Genomic DNA, 27763 nt, shown 5'->3' on the forward strand with positions numbered 1-27763 from the left:
AAATCATCTCTTAAGTGTAAGTAGCACTAGAGAAAGATTGTTTCTTGCATTACATCAAGAAAGACCTTGGTTAATGTCTCCACTAAAAGAGTGGAAATACTACCCGAATTTACTGGGATTCAAGACCAGAATGGCAAAGCTGCTGTGGCTGGAGTACTAATGTTTAATGGACAGAGCAGTTCTTACGCAGATGTTAAAAGCTTTTTTCCAGTCATACTTGCTAGGAATGAAAGACAGAATAACAAGAGTCAACACCATCAGCATGTGTAAATGAGGTCAGCTGTCAGGAACATCTCATCTCACAATACATGCACAACAGCCAACAGATATTAGAAGAAAATACGGAAAAACTGAGATCTATGCACTTGACTTTGACCTTATACGTTCTTTGCTAGTGTGTCAGCCTCAGGAAATTTCAAGTTCCTCATTTTACACTGGAACATTTGAACCCATTCACACACAGAAGAAACACTCGGATTGCGCATTCTTCCATTTTCTATTCTACCCGAATAACAGACACAGCAATGAAATACATTTCCTATTTACAAAAAGATTGACGTAATGAAATCCCACTATACAGCATCATAAAGTTGTATCAGGGGACAAGTGAAAAGAAAATGACCATAAAAGAAAACTAAGATTTTCCTTTTAAAAATAACCAAGGCACTGTTAATCTGGGAAAGTTGAGATTCATCCTCATAATGGCATCTCTGGAATGACGATGCGTTTGAGAACTGTTTCTCAGTCTAGACCAAAGGTTACTTCACACAGGGGTCCCCTTTTTTCTAATCCCTTATCCCACCCATCACACACCTGGGGCTCATGATTACTCTAGTGAGGAGCCTCCTCCAGCTCCTGGAGCTTTTGTCCATTTCAAGGGGGACCAACTAGAAGGCAAAACATTCCTTTAACCCCCATCCCAGGACCAGCCTCCTACTGTAACTCTTATCCTCAAGTACCGGCTTTAGTGCTTGTCAGCCCTCACTTACACCTGAACCCAAACACCTTCAAGGATCACCAAAAAAACAATTCCCCTTTTGAAATATATCCAGGACTTTACTGCTAAACAAATCTAAAAAAAAAAACTCATCTCACCAACAGTCTCTTCTTTCTAAAGCTGCAGAGAATGGCCTCCTCTCGTTTGTAACTCCTCTTATGGGCGTTTGTCTACATTATGTCTATCAGCTTGTCCAAAAAAAAAGAGCTACCTACAAAATACATATACAATTCTTACTTTCCTAGAACAAATCTTGCAACTACTTTTCTCACTTCTATAAGTGGTTCACTTTACACAGTCATACTGTACTTTAAGTCCACAAGAGAATATACAAGTCAAATATTACATAGACATACTATAAATAGTGATACGTAAATCATTGTATTTAAACAATATTAGTGGCGATACTTTATCCGATATCTATATTAATCTCAGATATATCGAAGGTCACTAGCATGAGAAGGTCACATTACTCAGAGCATGAATGTTCCTTCAAATGCTTTGTATTGTTACCAGCAGTCGTGGCTTTAATGAGACTGTTCTTCAGGGTTTAACCACGAGGACAAAGACAAGTACTGTTTCTTAGTGTACTAATCAAAACCACACGCGCTCACTCCTTTCTTTACTTCTTACTTAGAGCAAAGGAGGTACACAAAATATGCTAGAGAGGAAATCAGAAAGGACACAAGTGCAAACAAAAGAAACAGTTCAAATGGAAGAGTGAACTGGGGTGAGACCGAAATAAAGAAAGAATGAAAATTGTATTGAGTAGAAAGTTTATTGCTTCTCTGAAAATGTTTTATTGTAAAAAGGAAACAGGACACTTGTGCTGCTGATATACACCATAAATGACATTACTTAGATTCACTTCAGAAAGTGATATTTAAAGCACCATCCTTTTCACATTTTAAGAGAACACCATGACCGGGCAAAAACAAACTGGGGTTTTAGCAAAACAGTGAATGCAAATATCATAATGGAAAGCTCTTTGCTTTTAAGCGCATCTAAAAAAAAAAGTATTCACATTGACAAAATGTTCTATACCTTTTCCCCTACTGAAATAATTCTTAACATTTTGTACCAGAAACAATAACTGTCCTTAATTCGATAACATTTTAATTCAAAAGCAAACTGCTAAACCATGACCCCATCAATGAAAAATCAAGCACTGCATGTTATTATACATCTTTTAAAATACCTGAAGAAACAACAACAAAAAAAAAGAAAGATACCAAAGGACACTGGGCGTTTTAAATATAAAAGCACTGATGCTGTAAACTCGTTTTTAATAAATTCCACTCTTTCGAACTGAAGTTCGCTTGGCTCACTGTCAAGGGCATTCTGCCAAGGCGCTACTTTTCAGCTGTCTGACATCAGGAGGGGGTTTGTGTGCGTCAGCAAGTTCACTTGGGACTCCCTGGCAAGAAGCTCAATACCATGTGTTTCTTATCTTATCTGTAGAGGGGTTTTAGTGTTTTTGGACAGTGAAGTGAGAAGATTTAAAGGATGGAGGGGACAAGAGTGTTGAGACCCCCGTGGGACAATTCCAGGTCACAGGCAGTGAAGGTTACTTTATGTGTTTTTCACATCTGCCTGAAATAAGATTACAAAATTGACATATGGCCAAAGCACATCGGCATTTGACAAAGAATCCTACACATTTTTTCCGTAAAGCCTTGTTCTTTCTTAGAAGTCTCTAAGGCTAGTGTTTGGGCCTCTACGTTCAGGTTGTAAATTCACGTACCTGCGATGGTCACTGCTTAGTGCTTTTTTGTTCTAGTCCATTCAGCTGTATAAATGGATACCATTATTGCTGGGGAAAACCTGCAACAACTACCCTCCTACACAGCTGGAAAATGGTGTACTCTAAAATCACTTAACACTGTGGGAGAATGAGGAAAGCTCTAGCCTGAACTCAAGTAGGGACTTCATTCTTTTTTCACCATGTTGTTTTTCAGAACTAGGAAAAAATAGCTGTCTAAAGAACATTCAAGACACCAATAAGAAAGACTCACTGAAGACAGTTAAAATGTTTCTTGTTCCTTAATATTTTTGTTTTACTTTCTTGCTAAAAATTTAAGTAAACTCAGATTTGCACCCAGAACGTCTAGATTTGCGACCACACCCTTTAATGGACACATGATATTTGAACTCGACTTCACATCAGGTGAGGGATCAAGAAAACCAGGATGTATTTTTTAAAAAAAGTAGTAGCCTTCCTCTTATGTGTTTTTTCTTTGTCATTAGTAGAAAAAATGTTTTTTGCCTGTATCACAGACTCAAATAACAGAATAATCCTTACAGCTAATATGTAACTTGGTGTTACTAGGATATACAGATTTCCATGGAAATGAAATCTCCATCATTTCCACTACAGGCCTGATCTCTATATGTAAAAAGTATGAACTATAAAAAGAAACATTCAAACAAGATAAGGCATGTGCACAATAAGTACACAATCAGATTCCACTCTGCGTTTTTGTTTTTTTTCTTAATGTCCTTAACCTTTAACTGAAAATGCAACTTTTTTTAGCCTAGTTGATTAACTCTTATTTTTGTTAAATTAATAAAAAAATTATACAGTGCAAATATTTTTTATGCAAGGCTGCAGAAAGGCATTGTGGGCACTACATTGTCCAACAAGTTAATATTTGTTCAAGTTCAGATATACATGACCTCTTCTTTTAACAGATCCTAAATCAAAATCCTACCACTGTGTACACAGATGTTGGCGTTTGGCACCTTTACAGTGCTTTTGTCAGAAAACAGTACTTTTCTACAAAAACCGTGTTGTGTATTGTTTAGGTGATTCTGATTAAAAAACGCTTTTACATTTACTATGGATCTAAGACACAGGTACTTCAGTTAAACTGCCGTAACAACCCTAAACACAATCACTTAGTTTCTCAAGTTTCTAGACTGCTATTTAGTAACATATGCAAAGCAGGATGTACTCAAAATGATGGATGTGAATTTCTCAAGGTTCCTGAGTTTTGAGAACATGCATACAGAGAGTTAGTCTATGGTATTTATCGTCATAGCTGGAGCTCCTTGTTTCAGTAACTCCTTACTCACCAAACATTTCTTTTCAAATATGTCAAACACGATGCAGGGGTAGCTGAGTCTTTAAACGCCCCCTCCCCCCACTGCTCTCTGACCATTTTAGGCTATAAAAACACTGACTGATGTTCTCTTGGACATCTGGAAAAATCTGGACAAAGCTGTATTGCAGACTCTAATTGATTAGAAGCCCAGACATTTTCAGACACGAAAATGCAGTGAAGTACTGAAGTCAGCAGTTTTTGTGTTGTGATTTTTTTCACCTTAACAAATTACTGCAGCAACCATAAAATACCATGTGAAAACTGTGGAGTTATAATAATAGTCTAAAAGCATAGTACGTATATTTATCCTTAGTGATAAGTATCTCTTTCAGAGAAGTGTAAAGATTATTACTCAAATACAGGATTTGAATACTAGTGACAGAAATGAGAAGAATAATAAACGATTATACATCCATACATCTAAATCAGATAAAACATGTTTAAAAAGTTAAATATAAAGATTTTCAGTTAATATGAATTTCATGTTGGTAACTGCTCATAAGCAACAGCAAACAATACATTTTAAGATACTAACAAAAGCTAAACCTTGGTGCTGCAGTTAAAACAAAGTTCTCAATTTGTCTGCATCAGCTTTGGATCAATTAAAACTGAACAGACGATGCTTATAAAAGAGATCAGGTTTCCATTATGTTTCCAGAATAGTACATCCTTTAGCCAAAAGGGAAATTGGAACATCAGCATATTTACTGCTCCCATGTAATGTGAGCAGGGGAAACTGACCAAATAAGTCAATGAAAAGGGACAAGAAATATGGGGTAGAAAAAGAGTCAGCTCCTTCATGGGCCCTGACATACCCTTATCAATCTTTACTGTCCAGAAGCTAAACACAAAAGGTGAGAAACACTGCAGTAATGTGGTGACTTCTGAGCAGTCTGTAATTACACTGAGGTCTACATGTTGTGGCCAAAGTCATTGTCAAGCCACGTTGTTGAAGCCATTCCATCAGTGAAATTCGAAATGATGATAAATTGGAACTTATTTACTCTATTCCTCTATAGAATTCTAAGAGGACTCTCAAACTGTACATAGCACAGATACATTCATAAGCATGCAGAAAAAGCAGGAATGGAGAACAAGCATTATGTTAAAGGCAAATACAATTCCATGATAACAGGAAACTATTAATAGATATTTTGCAATAGCCATCTAGCAGGAGTATTAAAATACACTTAAAATAGCCTTAAAATCACAGAAGTTAGCAATGCACTTTGTGATACATTAAGCTACAGTTATTCCAAAAAATGCGCTGTTTTTCTAAATTATTTAATAATAGAGCCTATGGATTTTGATCATGTATCCTTCAAACAAAAGTAAAAGTTGGAAAATGTGCACAGATGCTCCCTCTCCCTTCTTAAAATCAACATCTTTCCTAAAATCCATGGCGTCCCAGACCAGGGTGGCCAGGGTGTCTTTGGGTTTTTATTCCAACTCAGTTTTTAACAAACTAACTAGTTACTGGCTTAATTGGACCAATTCAGCAGCTTTTTGTAGATCTTCAGGAGTGGTTTGTTTTTTTAAAGAGACAACTCTGCGTCACTGAAAAAGAAGTTAAGAAGATAAAGACTGGGTATTCAGAGCAAACACATCTGGCATGGACAACAACAGGACACTTACGGCAATATAAAGAATGAATGATGGATCCTTTGTATTTATCTGGCAGCAAAAACAAATAAGTACAGTGCCCATAAAACGTATTTTTCACCGTCTTTCCAGAATTAACTAACTGCTCAGGTAAAACAGTGTCTGTCTCATGTTTGAAAATGTTAATGGCTACATCGCCTGACAAGGCCAATGAAGACGGACTGCGCTTAAGTCAATGGCAGTGGCAGTTCTGAGGTCGACTCACCCTCTCGCAGCTAGAAGACACTAACAAGCAATAAGTCCCCTCTGGTGGGTGGAGATAGAAACTGCAGTATCCAAAAATTTTAATATGCACGAAAACATTTCCCTGTAATAAAGAGATCTGATAGACTTGCTATTAGGTAGAGGCAGCCAGACCTGCGTCCTTCAAACAAATCTTCCAATTGGTTCCAGTGCAAGTGTTTGATACACCTAGGTGTTTGATTATATTATTTAATCACGTTTGTTGATGCAAAAAATAAACAGAGGGGGGTCCTTTCCAGCTTATAGTGCTGCCTTGTGGCCTAAGCTCAAAGTTGCCGTGACCCTTGGCAGGAATAAGAGACTTTCTGATAAGAGATGGATGGAAACAATTACAACAGCTGGTTGTACACAAATCCTGTGGTGGAATGAACTGGAATGTCTGGTATGCAACCAACCTTGCAACACTAGTTGCAGCAAACTTTGGCCTCCTTATCTCCAGCACTGTAATGAAACAGCAACACATGCGGCAGACACATTTTATCAGTTTTCAAATCTAAATGAGTCCGAGATCTATTTAAGCTCAGTTACTGTTTGTGGTTGGCAAGTAGGCAGACACAAAGCCAGAAATAATACAATATCTAAAAGACCATGTGATAAATATTAAAATTCTGTACCACAAATTATACAAACAGGACCATCACCAGAATGGAACCTTAGAGACAGAATACGGTTCCATCAGCACCTGCTAATGGAGCACTTGTACTCCCACACCCCTGGAACAAAGTTTTCAAGAATACCACCCTATAAAACTGCAAATAACTGCAAATGTTGTGATTTTCCATCAAATCAACAATCCCAAGAAACTGTCTGCAGGAAATTCTGAGAAGTTTTTTGTCTAGGGTTGAATGGGAATCTTAATACATCATCAAGCAGTGTATCCGTGTCTGTGTTATATTTAACTTATAAAATCACTTTACAATTCGCCTACTTGTACAGGGGATGTAGCCGGATAATCTCCTTCTTCAAAGGGATGTAAATACACTGCCTTCAGATTATGGGTTATTAATGAGCATTTTGTCTTTTGTTCAAAGACCTAGTACAAAAATAATTCTGAAACTTTACTCAAAAGGCAACAATGTGCAAAGATGGATCACGCTGCATTAATAAAGCAGTGTTCCATTGATTACTGCAAACATTTCCTAAAATACTCGCAGTTCAGAAACATACCAAACTACAGACCTCCTAACTGCTGTTACAGAACTTTAGTCAAAATGATGTTAATTAAAGGAAAGAAACGCTGACGGGAAGCACCGTACATGCTGAAAAGTTCAGAGCAGTGATCCATCCTCTCTTCTGCATTAAATGAAACACTTCCTACATCTTAAATTCAGGTTTTACAGTCTGTCAGATCAAATCACTACTGGAACTAGTTCACTTTCTGACCTCTAATAACATGTGCAGACGTGCATCAGGGTCGTCAAATCAAAAATTAACGTGAAAACTCACTTTGAAAGCTTTAGACTTCACATTCAAATGAACTTGATTTTTTTAAACTCAAAATGGCTTTGGCTTTCAAAGCTTAAAGTGATTTTAAAAGTCAGAATCCTCAACTGAGATGTCAAACTCGCCTTCGTCTCCCCTTAGACAAAGCTGTATCAATAAATGAGCAGCTGACCAGCAGTTAAAATTATAACTGAAAGAAAAATAAAATCCCAGGACCTTCATAATCTTTGTGGTTTATAATCAGATTGCACAACTACAGTTCAGACATTGGAAATTAAGTAGAAAATACTTCATACAAAAAATAAAGTCTAAAATTATAATAGATTTACTTTGAAGAAAAACAGAACAATCTGCAGTTTTGTACATTTACATTTAATTCTGTTATTAGAAATTAACACGGAAGTTACAATAAAGAGAAGAGGTCAAAAACCACTTTATCATCATATGGCACATTGTGTTTAAGTAACCTTCACATGTAGACAACATTATGTCAGCTACAACAGTTGAAATTAAAATGGAAAAATATAAACAGCACACATTATATAGGAAATCAGGTCTCATGCTCAGGTCTAGCCACATTCTAGATCCCATCTGATCTCAGTATCTAAGCAAGAGTTAGTCCTGTCAGTATGAGGATGGGGGAATCTCTAAGGACAACTTTGAAAACCTTTAAGGAAAAACTGGTCCACCAACACCTGCTATAAGACATTAAGTGGAACTCTCTCCTCTGGATCCAAATTTCTACAAACCAATGCCCCAGTGTGGTGACACTTTACTGCAAAACATGTCACATTTGAGCAAGATGTTGGGCGCTAACCCCTGTGTCTTCATTATTTCCACTTTGGGCTTGCACAATCTGACCTCTCTAAAGTTCCTCCATTATCGAATCGATGAAGTATTCTTTTCTCTACCTAATCCCTAACCTTGGAGCTGCTGGTGCATAATGCCTGCTGCACATACCCACAGTGGGTATAGTAATGCACTTCAGTGGTGGATGAAGAATATAACTTCTATGAGTAAAGCACTTTGGGATGAAAAGCTCTCTATAAATGCAATCATTAACACCATATAATCTGCTTTAGAACATCTTGCTTGGTAGCATGTTACACATTTTGCTTCCTAGATGCAATTTTGCAAAACTGACAATTCAACAACGCACTGAAAGGAAAATCAAACACACTCAATCTTAAACCTTATGAAAAAAACAAATATAGATTCTGAAAAGAACATAATTAAGACGCTAAGAGTCTTGTCTTCACCTCAGTGTTCAGATCTTGCTCCTACGGTGACTGTAAACATTCACAGTGTTTATTTATGAAGACCTTGTATTGACCCATCCAGGCATGTGATATAAAAGGCCCTACATTCCAAAGTGAAGTTTTTACTTGCCAATGGGGGCACAGATTCTAGATTTCTCAAGGTTTTACAGCTGGCAATTTGCAACTAAAGCCCAAATGTTATTGAGTATGTTTTACAGTGCTGAAGTTCGTTGGTTTTAAAGCTTTTAAAGTATTAACTCAAATCAGTTTAACCATTTTGCATCAGCTACAGAAAAAGTATTGTAAATGTTTGCCCTTGGGGACAAATTAAATTAATTTTACAAGTTTGATTTGTTTGTTTGACATTCCTGATGCCAGACATGGCCACAATGGGGGTCTAGCTTCACTGTAATATTGGTCTTTACCTGTAACACACACACTGAATTGCCTTAAAGATGTTGTTTCTGACTAAACGTCATGGTGCTAATTTGCCACAATGTAGTGGTGAGCTAAGATATTGTGGACACTTCTCGGAAATCAATACCCAGAGTAAATGGAGATGAACCAGCTTACTTTTGTAAAAAGTTCAAAAGCCTGTTTTGATTTTTAGCTTTAAACTTCACTGAGTTTTTAGCAACAAAATCTATTCTGAACAATATGTTTAATTCACGGGGGACCAATTGATTCTTTTTAAATTAAGTGTTATTCAACTAGCAATAATCACGCCTCGTCTGAACCTAATAGGCTACGATACTAGTGTTATTCCATGTTTATTGTAAAATGTTTTATAATGTGTAAGGAAGCAAGAAAGGAACAAAATGCCAGCACCTTCCACATCCTCTTGAATCAGTGTGTGGGGCACCAGATCAAGTGCACATCGCATTACAAGTCTCTCCTTCTCTGCGTTAACCAAACAGGTTCAAAATTTTAGATTAAAATGATTAAATGTAATACATGAACAAATTGTGCAAACACGGCATCCTATGAACTCTCAAATTCTTTTTTGCATGTTTCAAAGTATCATCTTTAATGAAACTTGAGTTAAACATGTATAGATTACATAGAACTACATCTCATCTCACTGTTTACATAAAAATTACTTTCATATCAACTTCCATAGTGGATATTAAAGAGTCTAGTTATGCTGTGTAGACACTTTATTCATAATGTAACTGTTTAAGGCAAAAGCAGGCAATCCCACCTGGATTGAGCCATTAATGAAGTCTGAAAAAATTACTCATGCATGTTCATCCTACAATTTTAATGCTAAAATTATAAAACAATGTGGGTTGAATGTTGTTGGATGCCAGCTGCCACATCAGCATGTGAATAAAATTATTTATTCTTGCTTTAGAGAGGTCAGTCATTCTTAAATTAAGAGAATAAAAGTAGGACACCTCCCTGCAAGAAGACATTTTGAAGCCATTTCCAAAAACATTGATATTAATTATTTTTATCAATATTCTCAGACAATTAAACCTTCCTTGTGCTACAATCTGTCTATACTCAAGATAAGCAAACACCAGCCATTTCTTGAGCTTGTGCAATTATTCTTTACTGATTTCAAACCTCCAGTAGCACAGGCCCAACAATATTTCTGCAGACAGTAACGAGAATTAAAAACCTGAAGTTGTTATTTTGCAGACTTATTGTCATGCAATACAAGGAGTGCAGTATTACACATTCAGCATACCGACGTCTGTATAGCAATTATTCCAGATTTGCAAAGAACTTCACAGTAAAAAATAAGCGTTACAAGACAAAATTGCTGCTAGACTATTACCTAACAGCTTATATTTAAGACTTGCACTGTAGATAAAAGCTACTTCAAACTTGGATAGCTTAAATATATGGTTAATCATGTGTAGCTCATTGCTGATTTAGAAGAATCTTCGATGCGGATGTCTTATCAAACTTGTCTGTACTTCAGCTCTTGTTCCTCGCTCTTCCTTTTATGTACTCTAAGCGCATTAATTACACTTGTGTACTTCTGTGGCCTAAATGTCCAATTACAACATATTTTTACCATGCACAAAAGAACAAAACCAAAACAAATACACTGTGTACATGTTTTATCCTATCTTGCTTAAACAAAAATATAATCTAAAAACATCTTGATTTACTCACCTTTAAAATCATTTTCCTAATAAAAACACAACCGAAAAGATGTCAGCAACCATTTCAGAGATTAAGATTCTAGTGGAACTAAAAGATTTGGCATAAACCATCACCTAACCATAGATAAGTAATGAACAACCTTTTCTCCGTAGTTTTTTTTTTTCGTTCTAGTTCCCAGGCCGGACCACAAAAGCTGTACTTGAATCTGCTTAATAGAGCAAATGTGTCATGATGTACAAAGCAATAATGTGGAGACTGATGAAAAAAAAAAGGTTTTCCACTTCTACACTCAGGAAACCACAATATTCACACATTGCTTTCGAGTCTTCTGTGTCTAATCAAACACACAGGAGTAGACAATCACAAAGTTATCTGCAAGATACTAACAATAAATGTTTTGTGAAATAAAAAGGAAATCTATTAAACATTTATAAATATAGATTTTAAAAACACATACTGTTCCTTGAGAAATTACTGAAATAGCTTAACGGTTTAAATAATTTTTATCTAATCCCCATTGTCTTTTTAAATCTTACTTTTGTCCTGATGATATTTTGGATTTGTTTATGGTTTACACAGCTTTACAACTGTTACGATGAAACACAATCATGTTTCATATTTCTTAAATAGTGAAATTATTCTGAACTCTTTTCTAATCAGCTGCCAATGTTGATCTTAATCAAACAGCAGTACCAGACCTTGTATCAGGGTCACGCCGTGATCTAACAACATTCTGACCTTTTTTTACTCCTTTAAAATGAAAACGATTACAAATAACTTTCTTTCATTGAAGGCAAATGGCACAGAGAAAATAATTTCAGAATATTTTATTTTTTACTGAAACTTTCAGTAACTAAACCCATAATCCCTTTAAGAAAATGTGAAAAATTCAGAGTGTACAGCTGTGATTTGACTTGATCAATTTGTAGTAGTAACATAGCATATACAGTACATGAAAAAGCCATAGCAAATATAGTTAACCCCTAGTGTTTGCATGTAAACAGAAATTTAGGTTCAAATTATTCCTTTAAAATGTCCCATAGATGTTTTTCTGAAAGACCAAAGGGTATAATCCTGCAGGACTCATCTAAGATGCAAAACAAATATTCCTGAAGGAGTAAACAGATCATATTCACATAAAAAAGTTAATACGAATCTCTAAACAAGTATCACAGAAAGGTATCTCCAAGTGTCCCACACACATTTGGCTACCAACAGGAATCGCACAGCATATTCTTTTACATGGCCTAGTTCACAAGACAAAATGTCATAACTTGTATCCTTGTACAGGACACTCTGACAGGGGTAAATAACCAACATCCCAAGACTAGGGAGCCCAGTGCACCAAAGACACGGATGTGCATTCAAGATAACCACACTAGAAACAGTACAAAGAGAAAGACAACCCAGGTGGACATACAGAGTCAAACTTTTAAGAATTAAAAGGCAAAACCATCTTTTATAGCCATATAGACATTAGTCCCCAATTTCCCATTTCAGAATACCCTCCTACCCCCCACAGTCCTACCACACACAGATTTAAGCACATAAGATTTGTGCTTAGCAGACGCCCTTATCCAGGGTACTTGCATTATCCACAGTTATACAACATTGTACAGTGATGGAATAAGTGCAAAGACAAGTAAACTAGGTTCAGATGTGAGTTATATCCGAGTAAAATACTTCACTGTGGAATGGACAGTCTGTGAAAAAAGCCGCATCTCACGATACTTATGTTCGAAAAAGGTTAAAGAAAAATCTGTATAGAGTAGGTACCCAGATCATGTGGCACTGCCAAAACCTCTGGATGCGCAGCTATGAAAATCCAATGGATTTACTTAGAAAGGCCGAAATAAATTGATTTGCATGTCATGTCATTTTTACCTCACAAGACCTTAAGATTATTGATAAAACTGTTGTCGTGCGATATGGTACAGTCAAGCGCAGTGCAGACCGAATGGATTTTATGAATGCAACAGGGCTCCAACACACGTTTGATGCCACCTGATGTTGATATACTGTACTGTCGTTCGCTGTACTTACTGAACCTCAGGATCTTTTTGACAACTAACACCTTCACATATCGGTACACGTTTCTATACAGTATACCAGGTACACTAGAGCCTAGAGCTAATGTTGTTCAGATTCCAGACTTTTTTTTTGGTCTTCGATTAAAAAAAAACTAAAAATGCACAACACTGCTTACATTAATAGCTTTTACATAGGAGGTTTCCGCTATTTTGTAATGGATTTGGTCATTGACGAGCCACTTAAATTCTGACGTGTGCATATGATCACAGGTTTAAAACTAATGGTGAACAGCTCTTCTAGTTGCATAAACTACCATCTTTCCATGAAAAAAAAACATACGGACCGTGCTACTCTACTGTACCTGTTGAAATGGCATTAAGTAACATCGCAGAGCGAAACTGTGCAAAATCAAGTCAATTCATAAATTAAATCTACAAGAATGCCCTGCAAAAACAAAGTTTTTAACTACTTCTATCAAGAGTACGCGGATTAGTTTTTAACGTTTGGGTAACTTTCAGGAGTGATAGACCACAGAATACATTTAGCGTTCAATGGAAACAAATACCTACTTGTACCAAGAAAACAGTCCGTAAACCTTCTAAAACAGCCTGACGAAGGTGGACCATCTTCTTCCATTTCTGACTCCAACAGCAAGGAAGGAGAAGCGAGCGAGAAAAACGTTTCCCTGTTATAATTCCTGCTGTAGGTAGTCCTGCTGTTTAGAAAATGATTCGACCAGAACCCTTGCAGATGAGGTCTGTAAGGTCTGTGCCACTCTGGCTGCAGAAACCCGTGAAGAGAGCGAGAGGAGTTAGGGGAAAGAGAGAAGAGTCTGTAGCTACTCGCCGGGTTGCAGCTGAGGGTCGATTCGTCTTCTCGCTGCCGCAGCGCTGTAAATTTGCTCGGAGAAGGCGAAGGACAAACCGTGGAGTACGGGGATGGAGGAAAACAGGGAACTGCAGCTCTTGCGAGGATGTCGCTTCTTCCCCGGCTGCCGTTGTGAGGTGTCGCTGCAAAAACTGGAGAACTACATGCCCAGCCGCCTTCCAGAGACAAACTGCTGTATATGTGGATGTTGCTGCTGCATCTGTGCCGTTTCCCAGTCGTCAGGGGGGCTTGGGGGCGTGATGAGAGTAATTTCTCTGGGTTGGACATCCTCCTTTTTATAGCATCGAGGCAGGACGTTTCAGACGCATCGAGAGGAATTACGAGAAGAAATATCGATAAAAGAAGGACTCCATAAAACAAATTATAATCCCAAGACTGTCAATAGCAAAAGAAACCTATTTATTTCATTACGTTTAATTGTACGTGCGATCGTTAAAATACAAAATTAAAAAATATACATTTATAGCGCTTATACTAAAGTTTCACAGCTCGCTTTCCTCTCTTCTTTTCTTTTTAATATACCGAGCAGGCAAAATCACTGCAGAGATGTGTTCCCTTTACTCAGACAAGAACGCTAGACAGACAGAAACCGCCCACTGGTGAAGTAAACTGTTGCAAAGGATTATTTGTTAGAAAAAAAATAAAGGACATTCCTATCAATAAACGTCCACATTAGCCATACCGCAATAGGCTCAGCTTCGCTTGTTTAATCCGCACTAGATTTCTATTAGATATCTCCGAGATATAAACCAGAAACATATAAATAAGGAATCAGCTGCAGTTTGATGCATCCTCGACGTCAGCACACGCCGGTGTGTGCAGTGCAGAAAGGTGATGGCTTAAAGCTACAGTCTCCTCCTGCATCGAGTGAAAAAAACACGCAGCAACGCAGGCAAAATACCCCGACTGGTAGACAAAAGCTGAATTCTATTATCCATTAAATGCGAAATAGTGAATTTGTTGAATTTGTTGGAAAGTAATGTTCCTCCCCATACCGGTTAAAAAATTACGATGCACTTTTCCCATTTAAGAGTCTATTAGATATTTAAGATACTTTGGTATTTATAATCCCATACTAACATATTTGTGAATGATATTTTAAACATAGAAGACATTTTTATTTACAGCCTTTAAAACAAATTGCACTGATATATCTAATGTATTTCTGTATTCGCTACATCATTCTCTTGGTTCAAAATGTTATTCCTTATTTTATTTTACGGACGTTTTTTAAGCTAACATAAAACATTCAGTTTTTACAAAGTTCTCAACAGTTAGGCCCATTTAGATGTATTGTTTAAGAGCCTAATTCAGTGTTTCTTATCTGATAAAATTTTGATGTCTATGTCCCTGCGAACTGAGGCATGATAAACATTAATGTTTGGAGTGCTATATTTGAACTTTGAGTTTTGTCTCTGGTTTTCATCTTTTTTTTCCATATGAATAGAAAATTAAAAAAATGGAAATTCTTATTATGATTGTTAATTTTATCCTACTCAATTAAAAAAAGGGTCAGGGGTTTGCATCCTTACTTACCCAAGTATAACCAGGTTACACCTACCAACGAAGAACGCCAAGAGTTAACTTCATAACTAACCTACCGAAGTCCAGTTTTCATAAGATATAATGGCTCCTATGATATAAAAATAAGAACAACGTACAAAAAAAAAGAATTATCGTAGCATAACTATTACAGAGACCTTAACAGATTACTGCCTATTTTAAAAAGTACCTGCTTTGCGCTTACTTTCATGATCGCACTAATAAGTGATAAGGCCTTATTAATCATTATATTTTACTAAAATGCGATTTTATCAACATATTTTTACAGCAGATTGTCAGGACAACATATATCGACTTGCCAACTTCTAAAATATCAAACAGCATAATCACAAATTGACAGATTACATATTTTCATGACAGTTAATAAGTGTCCATTTTCGTCCAGTGAACATTCCTTACTAGTGAATAATGTACTATATAATGTACTAAGAACTGTCAGGTTCAAAAGCCGTAAAGCCAAAATAAACTTCATATGAAGAACATGAAGAACTACTGAATGCTTTTCGAGTTTCTGAAATGTTTGGGTCAAACTCGAAAAACACTTCTGATAGTTTCGGGTGAAGAACTAAGTTATTCAGTTTAACTGCCTGTGTCTGTGTTAAGAATTTCTATGCAGAACATAAAGAACATAAAGAAAACACATTCATCTTCCAGAAAGTCCAATATTTATGCTTGGCGCTGAAACGAATTTTAACATACCGTAAAGACAGCCATCACAAATTAGTCAAATCTCCCCGTTTCTGAAAAAAAAGGGAGTGTCTCATTTCATTTTGTAGAAAATGTAATCTGCACTGTAAATGTTTAAACCGCTACTGTGAAGGGGAGATGTCTTTGATAACTATATAAAATGTTACCGATTTTTTGTTGTGGCAAACATTTTTATATAAATAGTTTATTTAAATGCATAGCAGGAATGAATTCAATTTCGTATTGTACCCGGTTTGTTTATTATTATAATGGTAGAAATAGATTGGTAATAACAGTCGTAATTGTATGGTGTTATTTTATTAATGTGGAGTTCTCGAAATGCATAGACACAAATATAAAAATATTTTAATGAGATGTTTGTGTAAATACAGACCGACGGATTTTGTACTGTAGGTCTCCGAGCAAACATAAGAATCCGGACTGTTAAACAGAAAGCAGTTATGAACTTTTTAATAACAGGAGTTCGTTTTCTTTTCTTTTTTGCTGGGAGGTTTTATACAAAGGATTTCCTGTGTCATTTTGACGTTTCATTGACGTCTTTCAGGCCCTACAATGTCTCCAAACCGTTAGAAATATTTCAGCCTTGATCTCTTAACAACATTCAGCTACAGATTAACTCCCGAGACCAGAGTCAGCAGAGAGCAACAAGTAACTCATAAAGAGTTCGCTGTATTTATGTTGGCTAAAGTAACATTGTCAGTTTTGCACACGCAATACTGTAGGAAAATGTATTGACTGTGTTTATTTGGAAAAGAACAGGCCGTGGAAACGCAACCTGGGACAGGAAACGCAGGTAACAATCTATTCCTTTCAGCCTGTCTTTGGAGTCGGTAATTATTTAACTATAAATAATAACATTTGCCCAGTTTTCGCAAAACACGTAAAGAAAACATAAATTATGACAATTGTGATATATGTCATTTGTTTCCAATCGTGTATGCATTGTCTGTAGGTTAGAAAGTAATGCGGTAATAGAAATTGTGTGTGTGTGTGTGTCTTGAAAACAACATAAAAGTGGACATTATGATATAAAACTGACATGTGAGAGCATTGTTAGTATTTTGACAAATTGTTTTTACGAAATTAAATAATACGAACGGAGATTTAGTGATGCCACAAACATTTCGAACTGTAGTAGCTGTTTATATACTGCGTCCGTTAATTTTAACTCGAGCGCAGTTGTCCATTTAACTCCTTAATTGCTTGAGATTTGGAACCTGTTTTAAAAGAATTTTAAACTGCTAAGAGCAAATCTGAATAGTACATTTTTAAGAGAGTCTTCTATATGTTAAGGGAGATACGACGCTTAAATAATTGTACAGGACTGTCATTTCAGTTTACTTGGTTAATTTTAAATGACGCGCCTCGTGTTGATCCCTTTGAAATCTGTAATGAGAGAAGTCGATTAATATAACACGAGGAAAGAAACGCCAAAGCTTTCGGTAGTAAAGATATATAGTTGTACCTTTTTGAAAAGAAAATATACCTCAACAATAAACCTTCTTTTAACATACCGTTTTCAACATGATAGGATATTCCTCTGTTTTTTGTTTTTGCTGTTAAGAGAGATTAGACGGTCAATCATGCTGCAGAAAACTACTGCAACCAGCAAGGTAACACATGCTACATGCTACCTTTTGAACACAGTTCCATTAATTAAGTTGGGAATTAGTGAAACGTCAAAACAATGTCAAAACGTCAAAACATGTAATGTCAAAACATTATTCTGCTTCTATTTTAGAGACCATGGGTTTTAATAACTGTTTCACAATTTCAGCACAAGAACTAGTGAATTGGTACTTGATTTAGCTACAGATCTACCCAAGTACAACTGAATTTACTATAATATTTCACTGTTCTTTTACTTGTAGATTGAACTGCAAGTGCTTTGTCCAAAGTAAGTACCAAAGACTGATGCAGCTTCTGTCAAAAAAACTTTCGTACTGTAATTTATTTTCATCTTCCACAATTCTTTGGGGTTTTACTAGTTTTTCACCATTAAGCTACTAAAATTATTACTGTCGTCAATCTTAAAATGCTCTCTATTGCTTGTGTTTCAAATATTCCGTTATAGTTTACTTTCTGATATTTGTTTTTGTTTCTCTTGGGATGTTATTAACTTTGACTCATACATTATAGAGGAGCAGATCTCTTTTCCAGGTGAATACATTTTTGACAGGGAGTCCCCACAATCAGTGCTCATGATTTAGGTGTCAGAAACCAAGAATGAGCCACATGTAGTCCTCTTGATATAATAATTCATACTGTCAAATAAATACATAGCCTGTTACCAACAAAAATGTGGATGATTTTGTTTGGTGTGGGATTAAAGTAGGGAATACTAGTGGTTTTGGAACTCCACTGTGTTCATAATCATGGTTCTCCAAAGATCAAAGCTAAAACATATCAAATATTTAGCTGGAACATTGCAGCAAAGAGTCTAATATAAGAAAAGCTGTGAATGGGTGTATGTAAGTCAACCACAAATAGTTGCTTAACCTTAATAAAATAAGCCCCTTAGGATAGCTGTGTGGTATAGTGGTGAGAACTTTGGACTTGTAACTAGAAGATTGCAGGTTTAAATTCCAGTTGGGGATACTGCTGTTTTGCCTTTGAGCAAGGTACTTAGCTTAAAACTCTTTATAGTCCCTTGGGACTTCAAGGTCCCACCAGCAGAAAAGTGATCTCTGAATCTGGGTTTCTGTGATCTTTGAATCTGGGTTTCTGTGATCTCTGAATCTGGGTTTCTGGCCTGGCGGTACTGCAAAGTCAGAAACATTAGCCTGTAGAACTGAGGTGGACACTGGTCTGAGTCTTTAATAGGCCCAAAGGTCATTACCTGTCGCTGAATTATTATTTGATTAATTTATTGTTTCTCACTCATCATCCTTGAAAAATATATCTAATAAAACTAAATATTATCTAATAAAACAATACACGCACGGATTGCAGAGAGACCTATCAAGTCTTATAAGTCCTGCTGCCTATAACCATTGTACAATAATGAAAACATTTTTTGCATTATTGTTCTATCAAAGGAAGCATTCCTACGATATATGAGCACTTCTCACTTTTTTACACAAAAACAAAAAATCAGGCCATAAAGAGGCAAAATGCGCGGCTGTATAACTGGATAAATGTGGAAATTGCTTTGCGCAAAATCAGCAGCCAATAATAAAAAAGCTGTTAACAAAGATTTGCTGTAGCCCAGCAATTTGTTTTATGCACCCATGACACTGCAACACCACAAGTGTGTGTTGGAAAATATAGGCAACTCATAGCCAAAATGAATCAGTGGGCAGGTAATGTTTATTATATGTGCACAGCCCTCTGGTTCACCAGGACATGCTTTCCAAAGATTCAGAGAGTGCAGCCTGTTCAAAGTGCTGCTGATCACCCCAGCGTTGTGCAGTTTCTCTCGGTTGTGTGACAAGCCAACAACATGCTGTATGCAGTACGTAGTGGTGACTGTCAGCCCAAGTTCAATGAAGTGGACAAGACTTGGTCCCTGGGGACCATCAACACTTGAAGTTGACTGTACTTTAAAATGTGCACCACATCCTGTTCTTTCCACCTGCCAAGACAAACCTCTTTGGAGGCTCTAAGGCCGAAAAAGTGCCAGAGATCACGATATCCAGCAAGTTGTGCAATTCGGGCTCTGAATTGAGCCAGTGCAACTGTGGCAAACAAAATGTTGCAAATACTGAAGTGCGTGTGTTGCACAACAGGGAGGCTATCGATGAAGAAATGCCATCCAATACATAACATCTGATCAATTATTTTATTCATGAAGTGCCGATGCTTTTTGAAACCTCTTTATCCTTGAAAGGGCCAAGCTATCTTTATGTGTTGAATCTAGAGTTATCTTCATCAGTCCTCACTCTTTTAGGAAAATGAATGAAATCTATAGACATAGGCGAGTATGGGTATCTTATGGCTAAGAAAAGTGATGGTGGTTTTGCTTCTATATACTGTAGATGCCAGAGAATATTTGCCCATTCCTGCCCTGTACTGTACCTCAGTATCTAAACCCTGAAATGTTCGGTATTTGAAACAAACAGGAAAAAGGAATATTTTCAACACCAGCTTTGTCACTGATGAGTGACGACCTCTTGACTGAGGTACAATTTCATAATGAGACTTACCTAACACCGCCAAATTCTTTCAACCACTGAGTATAATCAGTCACTCGTATGAAGCACAGAATGTTTTCTATGTTTTCTGGACCATTAACCCTGTTCAGTGAAAAATAAATATAATGTTTATTGTTCTACTATCTGTGTCTTATCCGTAAGACTACAACAGTCTGCGGTTCAATATTACTTAAAGATGTTTATTCTACTACCTGTTATCCTTTTAAAAAAGTAATTTAAGTGAACACTGTTAATGGAAAAGGGTGTACACAGCATAAAAAGCAGTTTGGAACAAAAAAGAATTTGATGCCATTGTGTCTATTTTTATAAACATGTGTCTAACAGGAGTGCCATTTATGGACTGGTACAATGGTATATTACACCCACTTCCAATATTCTTAGTTCTTCAGATTACAGTGCATGACTGCTTGTCATAACATCAGAAGAACTGATGGTGTGACGGCTACAGTGAATTTTTCATCCCAAAACACCCCCATTCTCTGCTCTGCCACCAACTTTAGGTCCAATCTCCTAAGAAATATGGCAGCAACTTAAGAATTTTTTAAATGTTTGAAATTTGTAAACAAATATTTAACCACAAACTAAACCCATTATTCAAGAATGTTAATGTTGAATGTAGGAAACTAAGTGAATCCTGTATATCTAAAAAGACACACTCTGGGCCTAATAAAAAAACTACAACCAATTTAATTTTTCTAAAGACACTAAATTATAAGAGAAAAAAAATACTGGAGCCTCTGTGAAAACTACCCCACTAACCACATTAATATCAATCGTGATTTAATCATCGTTAAATAGCATCTCGTTTTGTTCCAGCAGATTGTTTTTAAAAACCAACACCAACACCAACACTTGAAACAGTAGATTTAATTGTTTGCTTCATCAGTTACATGAAGCTACATGGAAATGAAATGCTTTGAGAATTACTTGGCTCGGCAAAACAGATATAATGGGGATTTAAAATGATTAAAAATAGCTTAACAGCCGATGGTTTAAAATGAGCTACAAAATTGTTCTAAGGGCTTTGAGACTCCTCTGAGACTCCAGAAAATGACACTCAAAGTGCTACTAAAGGATTTCCTGTGTGTGCTGCAAGCCATTCTGAGAGAAAGACAGTGATGGGATGCTCTAGATAGACAAGACACAGAGAAGACTCTGCACTCTCAGAGTAAGGAAAATGTAGAATTCAGGCCACACACTGCGCACAGCAGAGAAAACTCGTAACACCAGCCAAGCCCAGTCATGCAAGACTCACAGCCCATCCACAGCCACATCATAAAAAACAGAACGGAAAACAAGACTGGGTAAGCCTATTTTTGGTGGTTTAAATGCTGAACTATAAAAAACAATGATGTAAAGTTGCAACAAAATGTTTGAATCGTGGATTTGCAGAAAACTTTAGATTTTCATTTGACCATAAAAAAGCTTTTTTCCCTTTTTTTTATTAACCAAAGCTTTTTTTTCCCAAAGAAGAAAACTGCTTCAAAGAAATTACAGTGGCAATTAAGTCTGTGCGCTTGGGGTTTCCCTGTACAATAAAATTAAAATTCAACTTCTACCACTCCTTTAAAAGTCAAGCTGTGTATTTAAATCAGCATATAGACTGGAAGAGCTTACACTGGAAATTCCATGGTATCTTCTGACACAATATTTTAACAAAAAATATGCAAAAGAATACAAATAAGACAAATAAGAACAGATCTCCAACACAAAAAACGGAATAGAGCTGGATTGTGAGAGAGAGAGAGATTGTGATTTTACACATATTTCATAGAATTGCTTCCAGCAGTATTTTATATTATGAAGTGAACAGGCCATCCATTAATAATCAGATTCCATGCTTTCCCAGTGCTTTTTTTTACTCAGAAATAAACACAGAGACCACTTAAACATTGAGAAGCATGTGGGATTCCTTACAAAAATAAAGCCTACTTGAAGACAGGGTAAAATGCTACAAAAAGTAATTTGTGCAAATCATGCTGCATCTTTTGGCAAAAGATGTCAATTTGTTATGGTTTCCACATTGTAAAGAGATCATTCTATGAGTTAAATGCAAAATCCTTCAGAAGGTATGATTAACAGCATGCTGCCTGACAAGATCACCTTTATGATTCATATAGAGGGTGTATAGATGAAAATAAATGTGAATCGTAAAAGTGCACACTGTTACTTATTTACAAAGCATGTGCACCACAATCATTTGCATCAAACATTACAGCATGTACCATCTCTCCGATGTCCCTGAACAGAGTTTAAAGCAAAAGACAGTAGTATTAATTGTAATTCTATACATTATTGCAGTGTTATAGCATTGTTATAGCATTGTTTGCTGTTCATGTGAAATACAAATATTCATATTGTTATACCTTTACTTAATAATAATACATCTCCAAATGTAGTAAATAAGTTTTAACATTTTATTATTTTAACTATAACATTATATGTTTCCATGTAAAATATGATGCACAAAATTTGTATTTTCATTGCATTATTCATCAGAGCCATTCTGGTTCAATTAAATCACCAATAACATGCCCTGTACTACATTACATAGAGAATACACAAAAAAATGTAGTTTCAGAATCGCATTAGAAAATCATACATAACATAATTGAAGTCCTTCATCCAATAATTCTCCCAATTTTAGGTTTAAATGGGAAAATGTCTAAATAACATCTAGTAATATCAAAAGATGCCAAACATGTTCATTTAATAAAAGAAAGTTAAAAGCCTAAAACCTCTTTAAAATGTAATTTCCATTACAGTATAAATTGAAATATCGGACTGGATCCATTTAACTTTTTAGGACACCTCAAACAGCATTTGGTATTCCAATGCAAACTGTAAAACACATCCTCCCCACTGTCTTTTCCTATGATTCATCCTTCAGTTTAATTCAGAGCAGATGAGAAAAGTGGAAAAAGGAATTTATCTATAATTGCTCTTTCCAAGAGACCAGCTTGTGCTTCATACATGGCTGCTGTTTTACTCTTTTATCAGATGGCACATCTTTAACTTTTAAAATAATGCAGAGGGGTGGGCAGCACTGTGGCGCAGTGGTTAGTATTGCTGCCTTGCAGCACTGCGGCTCTGGTTTCAATTCTGGACCCGGGGAGCTATCCGTGTGGCGTTTATATGTTCTCCCCATGTTCCTGTGGGTTTCCTCTGACAGTCCAAAGACATATTGGTAGCTTAATTAGTTTCTGTAAAGACTGGCCCTGGTGTGAGTGTGTGTGTGTGTCTGTCTGCCCTGTGTCAGGCCAGCCCGGGTGTGTCCTGCCTTGAACCCGTTGCTTGCCAGGATAGGCTATGGCTCCCCTTCTGCACTAAATTGGATAAAGCATTTAGAAAATGGAAGGATGGACAGACAGACAAAAGGGTATAAGAGACATTCCTGGCAGTAAACCATTTTGCAGTTATCAGTTCAATAATACACTCTATTAAACATGACAGCAGCAATGATTCTAGTTCAAGATAAGTTGAGTCCCCAGTTGTGGCATCAGACCTACTGTGGAACTTCACATCAGCCCAGATGTTACTGCGGACTATGGAGTGAATTAATCTGGGCTGCAGGAATCAGGCCACTTGGCTACAGGGATCCATTCTGAGCTGCTGTACATCTACAGCTAAACATAAAGCTGCTTGTATGGGGAGCTGCGTCAGCGTCTGTTGACTGCGAAGGAAAAAGTAAAGGTTGATTCCACACTGAAAAGTAGAAAGTCAAAATGCAACATTTCGGCTGTTGACCCTCACTCATACCTATAAGGCTTGAAGCTGAAACAGCTTGTTTTTTTCTTTCTACATTTCAGTGTCGAATTAACCTTTACTTTGTTTAAAACTGTTGAGAAGTGTTGTCTCATCAATATCTAGTGGTATGAATGTGATCTGGACTGAAAGTCAGAGAAATGTCCTCAAATCTAATCACTTCACTTTCAATGACTGCTTATGTAATTTAGGATCATGGTGGCTGGGAGCTTATCACAGTAAGTACTGGGTGTAGGATACACCCTGGACAGGGGACACACAAACACAGACACACATACTCACACCAGGGCCAGGTTTTTACATAAGTCAATTAGCCTACCAGTACTTTCTACTTTCCAGTACTATCTATGGACTGTGGAAGGACACCAGAGTCCCCAGATCAGAGCCAGATGTATGAGTTGAAAGGAACCTATAGAATGACCTGATCATTTTTTATTTCTCATGCTGTATTCTTCTTAAACAAATGTGGGGTTAAATGCACTCACGGATTCTTTATTTTTTTCTATTAATATTTTCTGTCATTTTCTTTGCAAATGTAAATGGATATTTAATCCTTCCACTGTTCTACGCAAACCTGAGCTTCTGATTTCTCTCCAGCAGTAAAGTGTGAACCATGTCTCTTATATCATTGTTAAGAGGCTAATGTCAATATTACCTTTTCATTTACAGTACAGCTGCAATGTGACATTGTAAATCTTCGGTCTTTGAAAGAAGGTTCTCCAAATGAAGTACAAACTATCTCCCTGTCTTAGTAAATAATGTTAGTTTATGTACTCCACATTGTCTTCATGTACTTTTATAAACCCACAAAATGCTTTGCTGTCCTTTCACACTTAAGGCAAAGCATTAATTGTTTGCCACTGATCTGAACACACATACTCTACCTAAAGGTACAGTATGACAACAGCTAGATCTCTGTTCCCCTGATGTCACTATTATTCATCCCTCTAGCACGTCCAAATGCAAACAGCAAAGAATTGACTCAAACAAAAAGGTTGTGTTCTAAGAGAAAAAAAAGAAAGGTGAAGCTCATTCTTGGCGACGCTTTTTTCAGTGAAATACTCTGCATGACTGAAGGCTGCAGCATAACCCTGCAGAAGGCACATGAATCAAAACACCATCGCAGTGGCACAGAAAAAGGCTGAAAGGGAGGGGGGAGGGGTGGGGGCTGTGTCTGCGTCAGAACTCTAGCCAATTGCAGCCAGAGCTGGGGCAGGCTTGTGCATGAATTGTTATATCTAGCACTTCCTCAGCCGCCAGGACCTCATGTCAAGTACGTCAGAGTGCTGGCATGAATTACGGGAGCCTCAACCCTTTTATAAGTCTCTTTTTCACTGCTGCTGTGTGTCACTCCTGATGTTTTTATTGGCACAGCTTCATTCCAAAGCTGACGCAATTAATTGACAGATCCCTCTGATCAATTACCTAAGTAAGGCTAATGAAAATACGAAAGACTTTATAGCAGACGGACTTCGTTAGGAGCACCAGCTTAAGCTTTTTTTCTTTGTATGAAACCCAGCTGTTTTTTAGCCCATCAAAAACAGGGAAAAAAAACTTCACCCTACCTCTGCAACAGGCCAAAACGCAAATAGTAATTAACAAATGTGGCTATTCTGTAATCAAATTCTAATCATAAACCTTGCATTATCATTGACACGAAGCAGAAAGCATGCCCTAATCAGACACACATTTTCTTTACACTGTCTACTGTGTATTTCCTTCTCTTCAGAATCCACTAAATCACAAATAAGGAAAAATAAAAATGTACATATTTAACTCATTTTGCTGCTGTCTAGCTTAAGAGCTCTACATGAAATTGTGTTCAAAGCTCTATTGTAATTAAAAGAGATTGTACTTTCTGAAACTAGCCTCAGTGGATGCTTGCAGAAGAAGCAGACTACATGTATTGTAAATAAGTGGGGAATTATTAAGGAAAGGTTTCTGTACATTGCTGTATGCAACATTTTTAGGTTTATTCAATAATTTTAATTAATTTTAAATCATCTTTCAAATGTAAAATTTACAATGAGAAATGGATTAATGATTCTCATACATAGTTTCTTCATTGCCTTTACAAGAGAGCTCTAAAGAGTTTCAGTGCTTTGACTAAACTATATAGTGTGTTAGAAAAAAGTGAGAGTCCAGCTTAATCGGGTCTGGAGCTTCTTGTTCATTACTGCAGGATGAATTCTGAATTTGTGAGAACAGAATGACTGGAATGATTTTTACCGTATAGTTTCAGGTTTTAATATGCTTTTAAAATTGAAATTGAGATACATAGTGTTATTTCTGGTTTTTTTTAAAGAAAATCAAAAGAGTGCTTTATTGTTATGAAGAGCTAATGTTTTTCATGTCCGACGGGAATAACATCTGTTAATCCTCCCTCTGTCTCTCAATACAGGCCACCGTTCATAGGAGCTAATGCCCTGGAATTTTGCTGATGTCATATGGACCTTTCCCTGGCATTTGTAACTTATAATTCTTCCAGAGCTGATTATTATAATGAAAGGGGAAACCTGCTCAATTTTCATTACCTTGTACGTCACAACCAAGACTGAAAAAATAAAATGTTTATAGTCCTTCTAATCAGCACACTGTATAGGCTTTCCCTTTATGTAATGACAAGCAGAAGTGTATAAGTGTTACTTCAGACTTTTATAACATCATTCAAAAAATTAAAACACATCACATGAAGATTTGCTTTTATACACTTCTCTGTTTTAGGTTTCTCTTGTGCAAGAAGATGTCATTTTCTTTTGTCTGTACATTTGGTAAAGCAGTAAAACCCATAAAAGTAATAATTTATACAGTATACAAAGAATTAAACATCCTGTCAACATTGTACTCATTCACCAGAAAGCAGCAGTCCTATTTTTGTAGCCAAACCATTTTATTATTTAGTAAGATTGGAAAGCTGTGAAAAGCTTTTGCACTGACAGGGTGAATATTTACAGCTGTCTTAGACAAAACAGTGACTGATGGTCAACAAACGATGTTAGCAGCAGGCACTGTAATTGTTCATTCAGGCATGTACTAAAATGTACATGCTCAGGACATTAAAAAATTAATTATACAAAGACTTGCAACACATTCCCTGTCCCCGGATTTCAACCCTACTGAAAACTCCTGGAATTCAAGAAAACATGCAGTTCAATCCTACACATGATTACCCCTCATCATAACCTCAATTGAAGGTCATCCTTCTGGAAAAATGGGATGGGACTGGACTGCAAATATTTCAGAACCTAGTGACCGTGTGCCAATTCCTGGTGAAGCTGTTCTTATTTCTCACAAAGTCCGAATACATAGTTGTACTGGGTTTGCTACCATTTTGGTCTGAGATTGTACATCATATCAGCCACCAACAGAGACTTGAGGACAATTTCCTGTTTAAACAAAAGTGTAATGCCATTATATATGACATAACCCTGATCTTGTGGTGACTATGAAAAATGCTTAAATAGCCAAACACTAACCCAATTCCTGTTGATAGGAATTAAAATCTATTTATTTTAGGATTTCAAGTTCTGTTAATCAGCATCAAGATGAATATCAGTGATTACATTAAAATAATTTAACTTACTCTGAATTTAAAAAGAAAGACCAGGAGATGATAAGATTTTTAATGCGCTTTGTGCATTTTGAAACAATGCTCCTTAAAATGAAATATGCTGGTCAAGAAAACAGCCTAATGGAAAATATGTACTGTAGGAACATCTGTATTTGACATAGTCCTGCTGTATTTCCTACATAAATAACTCCAAAAGAATGATGCCAGAATAGCATTTTTTTTGTTCATGAGGTCACACTTTTACTCACACTTCTTTA

At 36.5% G+C, this 27763-nt stretch overlaps 1 protein-coding gene and 1 long non-coding RNA gene across 3 annotated transcripts in view; one reads left to right on the plus strand and one right to left on the minus strand.

Moving 5' to 3' along the window:
* The window catches only part of pde10a (phosphodiesterase 10A), a 63220-nt gene extending 49208 nt beyond the window's left edge, over positions 1 to 14012 (minus strand). Inside the window, exon 1 of one of the 2 annotated variants that reach the window (XM_088934247.1) lies at positions 13427 to 14012. In XM_088934247.1, the coding sequence (XP_088790373.1) occupies positions 13427 to 14012 (586 nt within the window). The remainder of the gene's footprint in view (positions 1 to 13426) is intronic. The other variant, XM_088934249.1, reaches the window with a different exon arrangement.
* Positions 14013 to 16678: 2666 nt separating this feature from the next.
* On the plus strand, positions 16679 to 26892 carry LOC148820176 (uncharacterized). Its single transcript, XR_016094221.1, has 4 exons — positions 16679 to 16809; positions 17581 to 17629; positions 17888 to 17913; positions 26337 to 26892. It is a non-coding gene; the product is annotated as an uncharacterized LOC148820176 (long non-coding RNA).
* The last annotated feature ends 871 nt before the right edge of the window (positions 26893 to 27763 follow it).

This window comes from Atractosteus spatula, chromosome 15 (assembly GCF_055471065.1).
Source record: "Atractosteus spatula isolate fAtrSpa1 chromosome 15, fAtrSpa1.hap1, whole genome shotgun sequence".
NCBI classification, from domain to species: Eukaryota; Metazoa; Chordata; class Actinopteri; order Semionotiformes; family Lepisosteidae; genus Atractosteus; species Atractosteus spatula.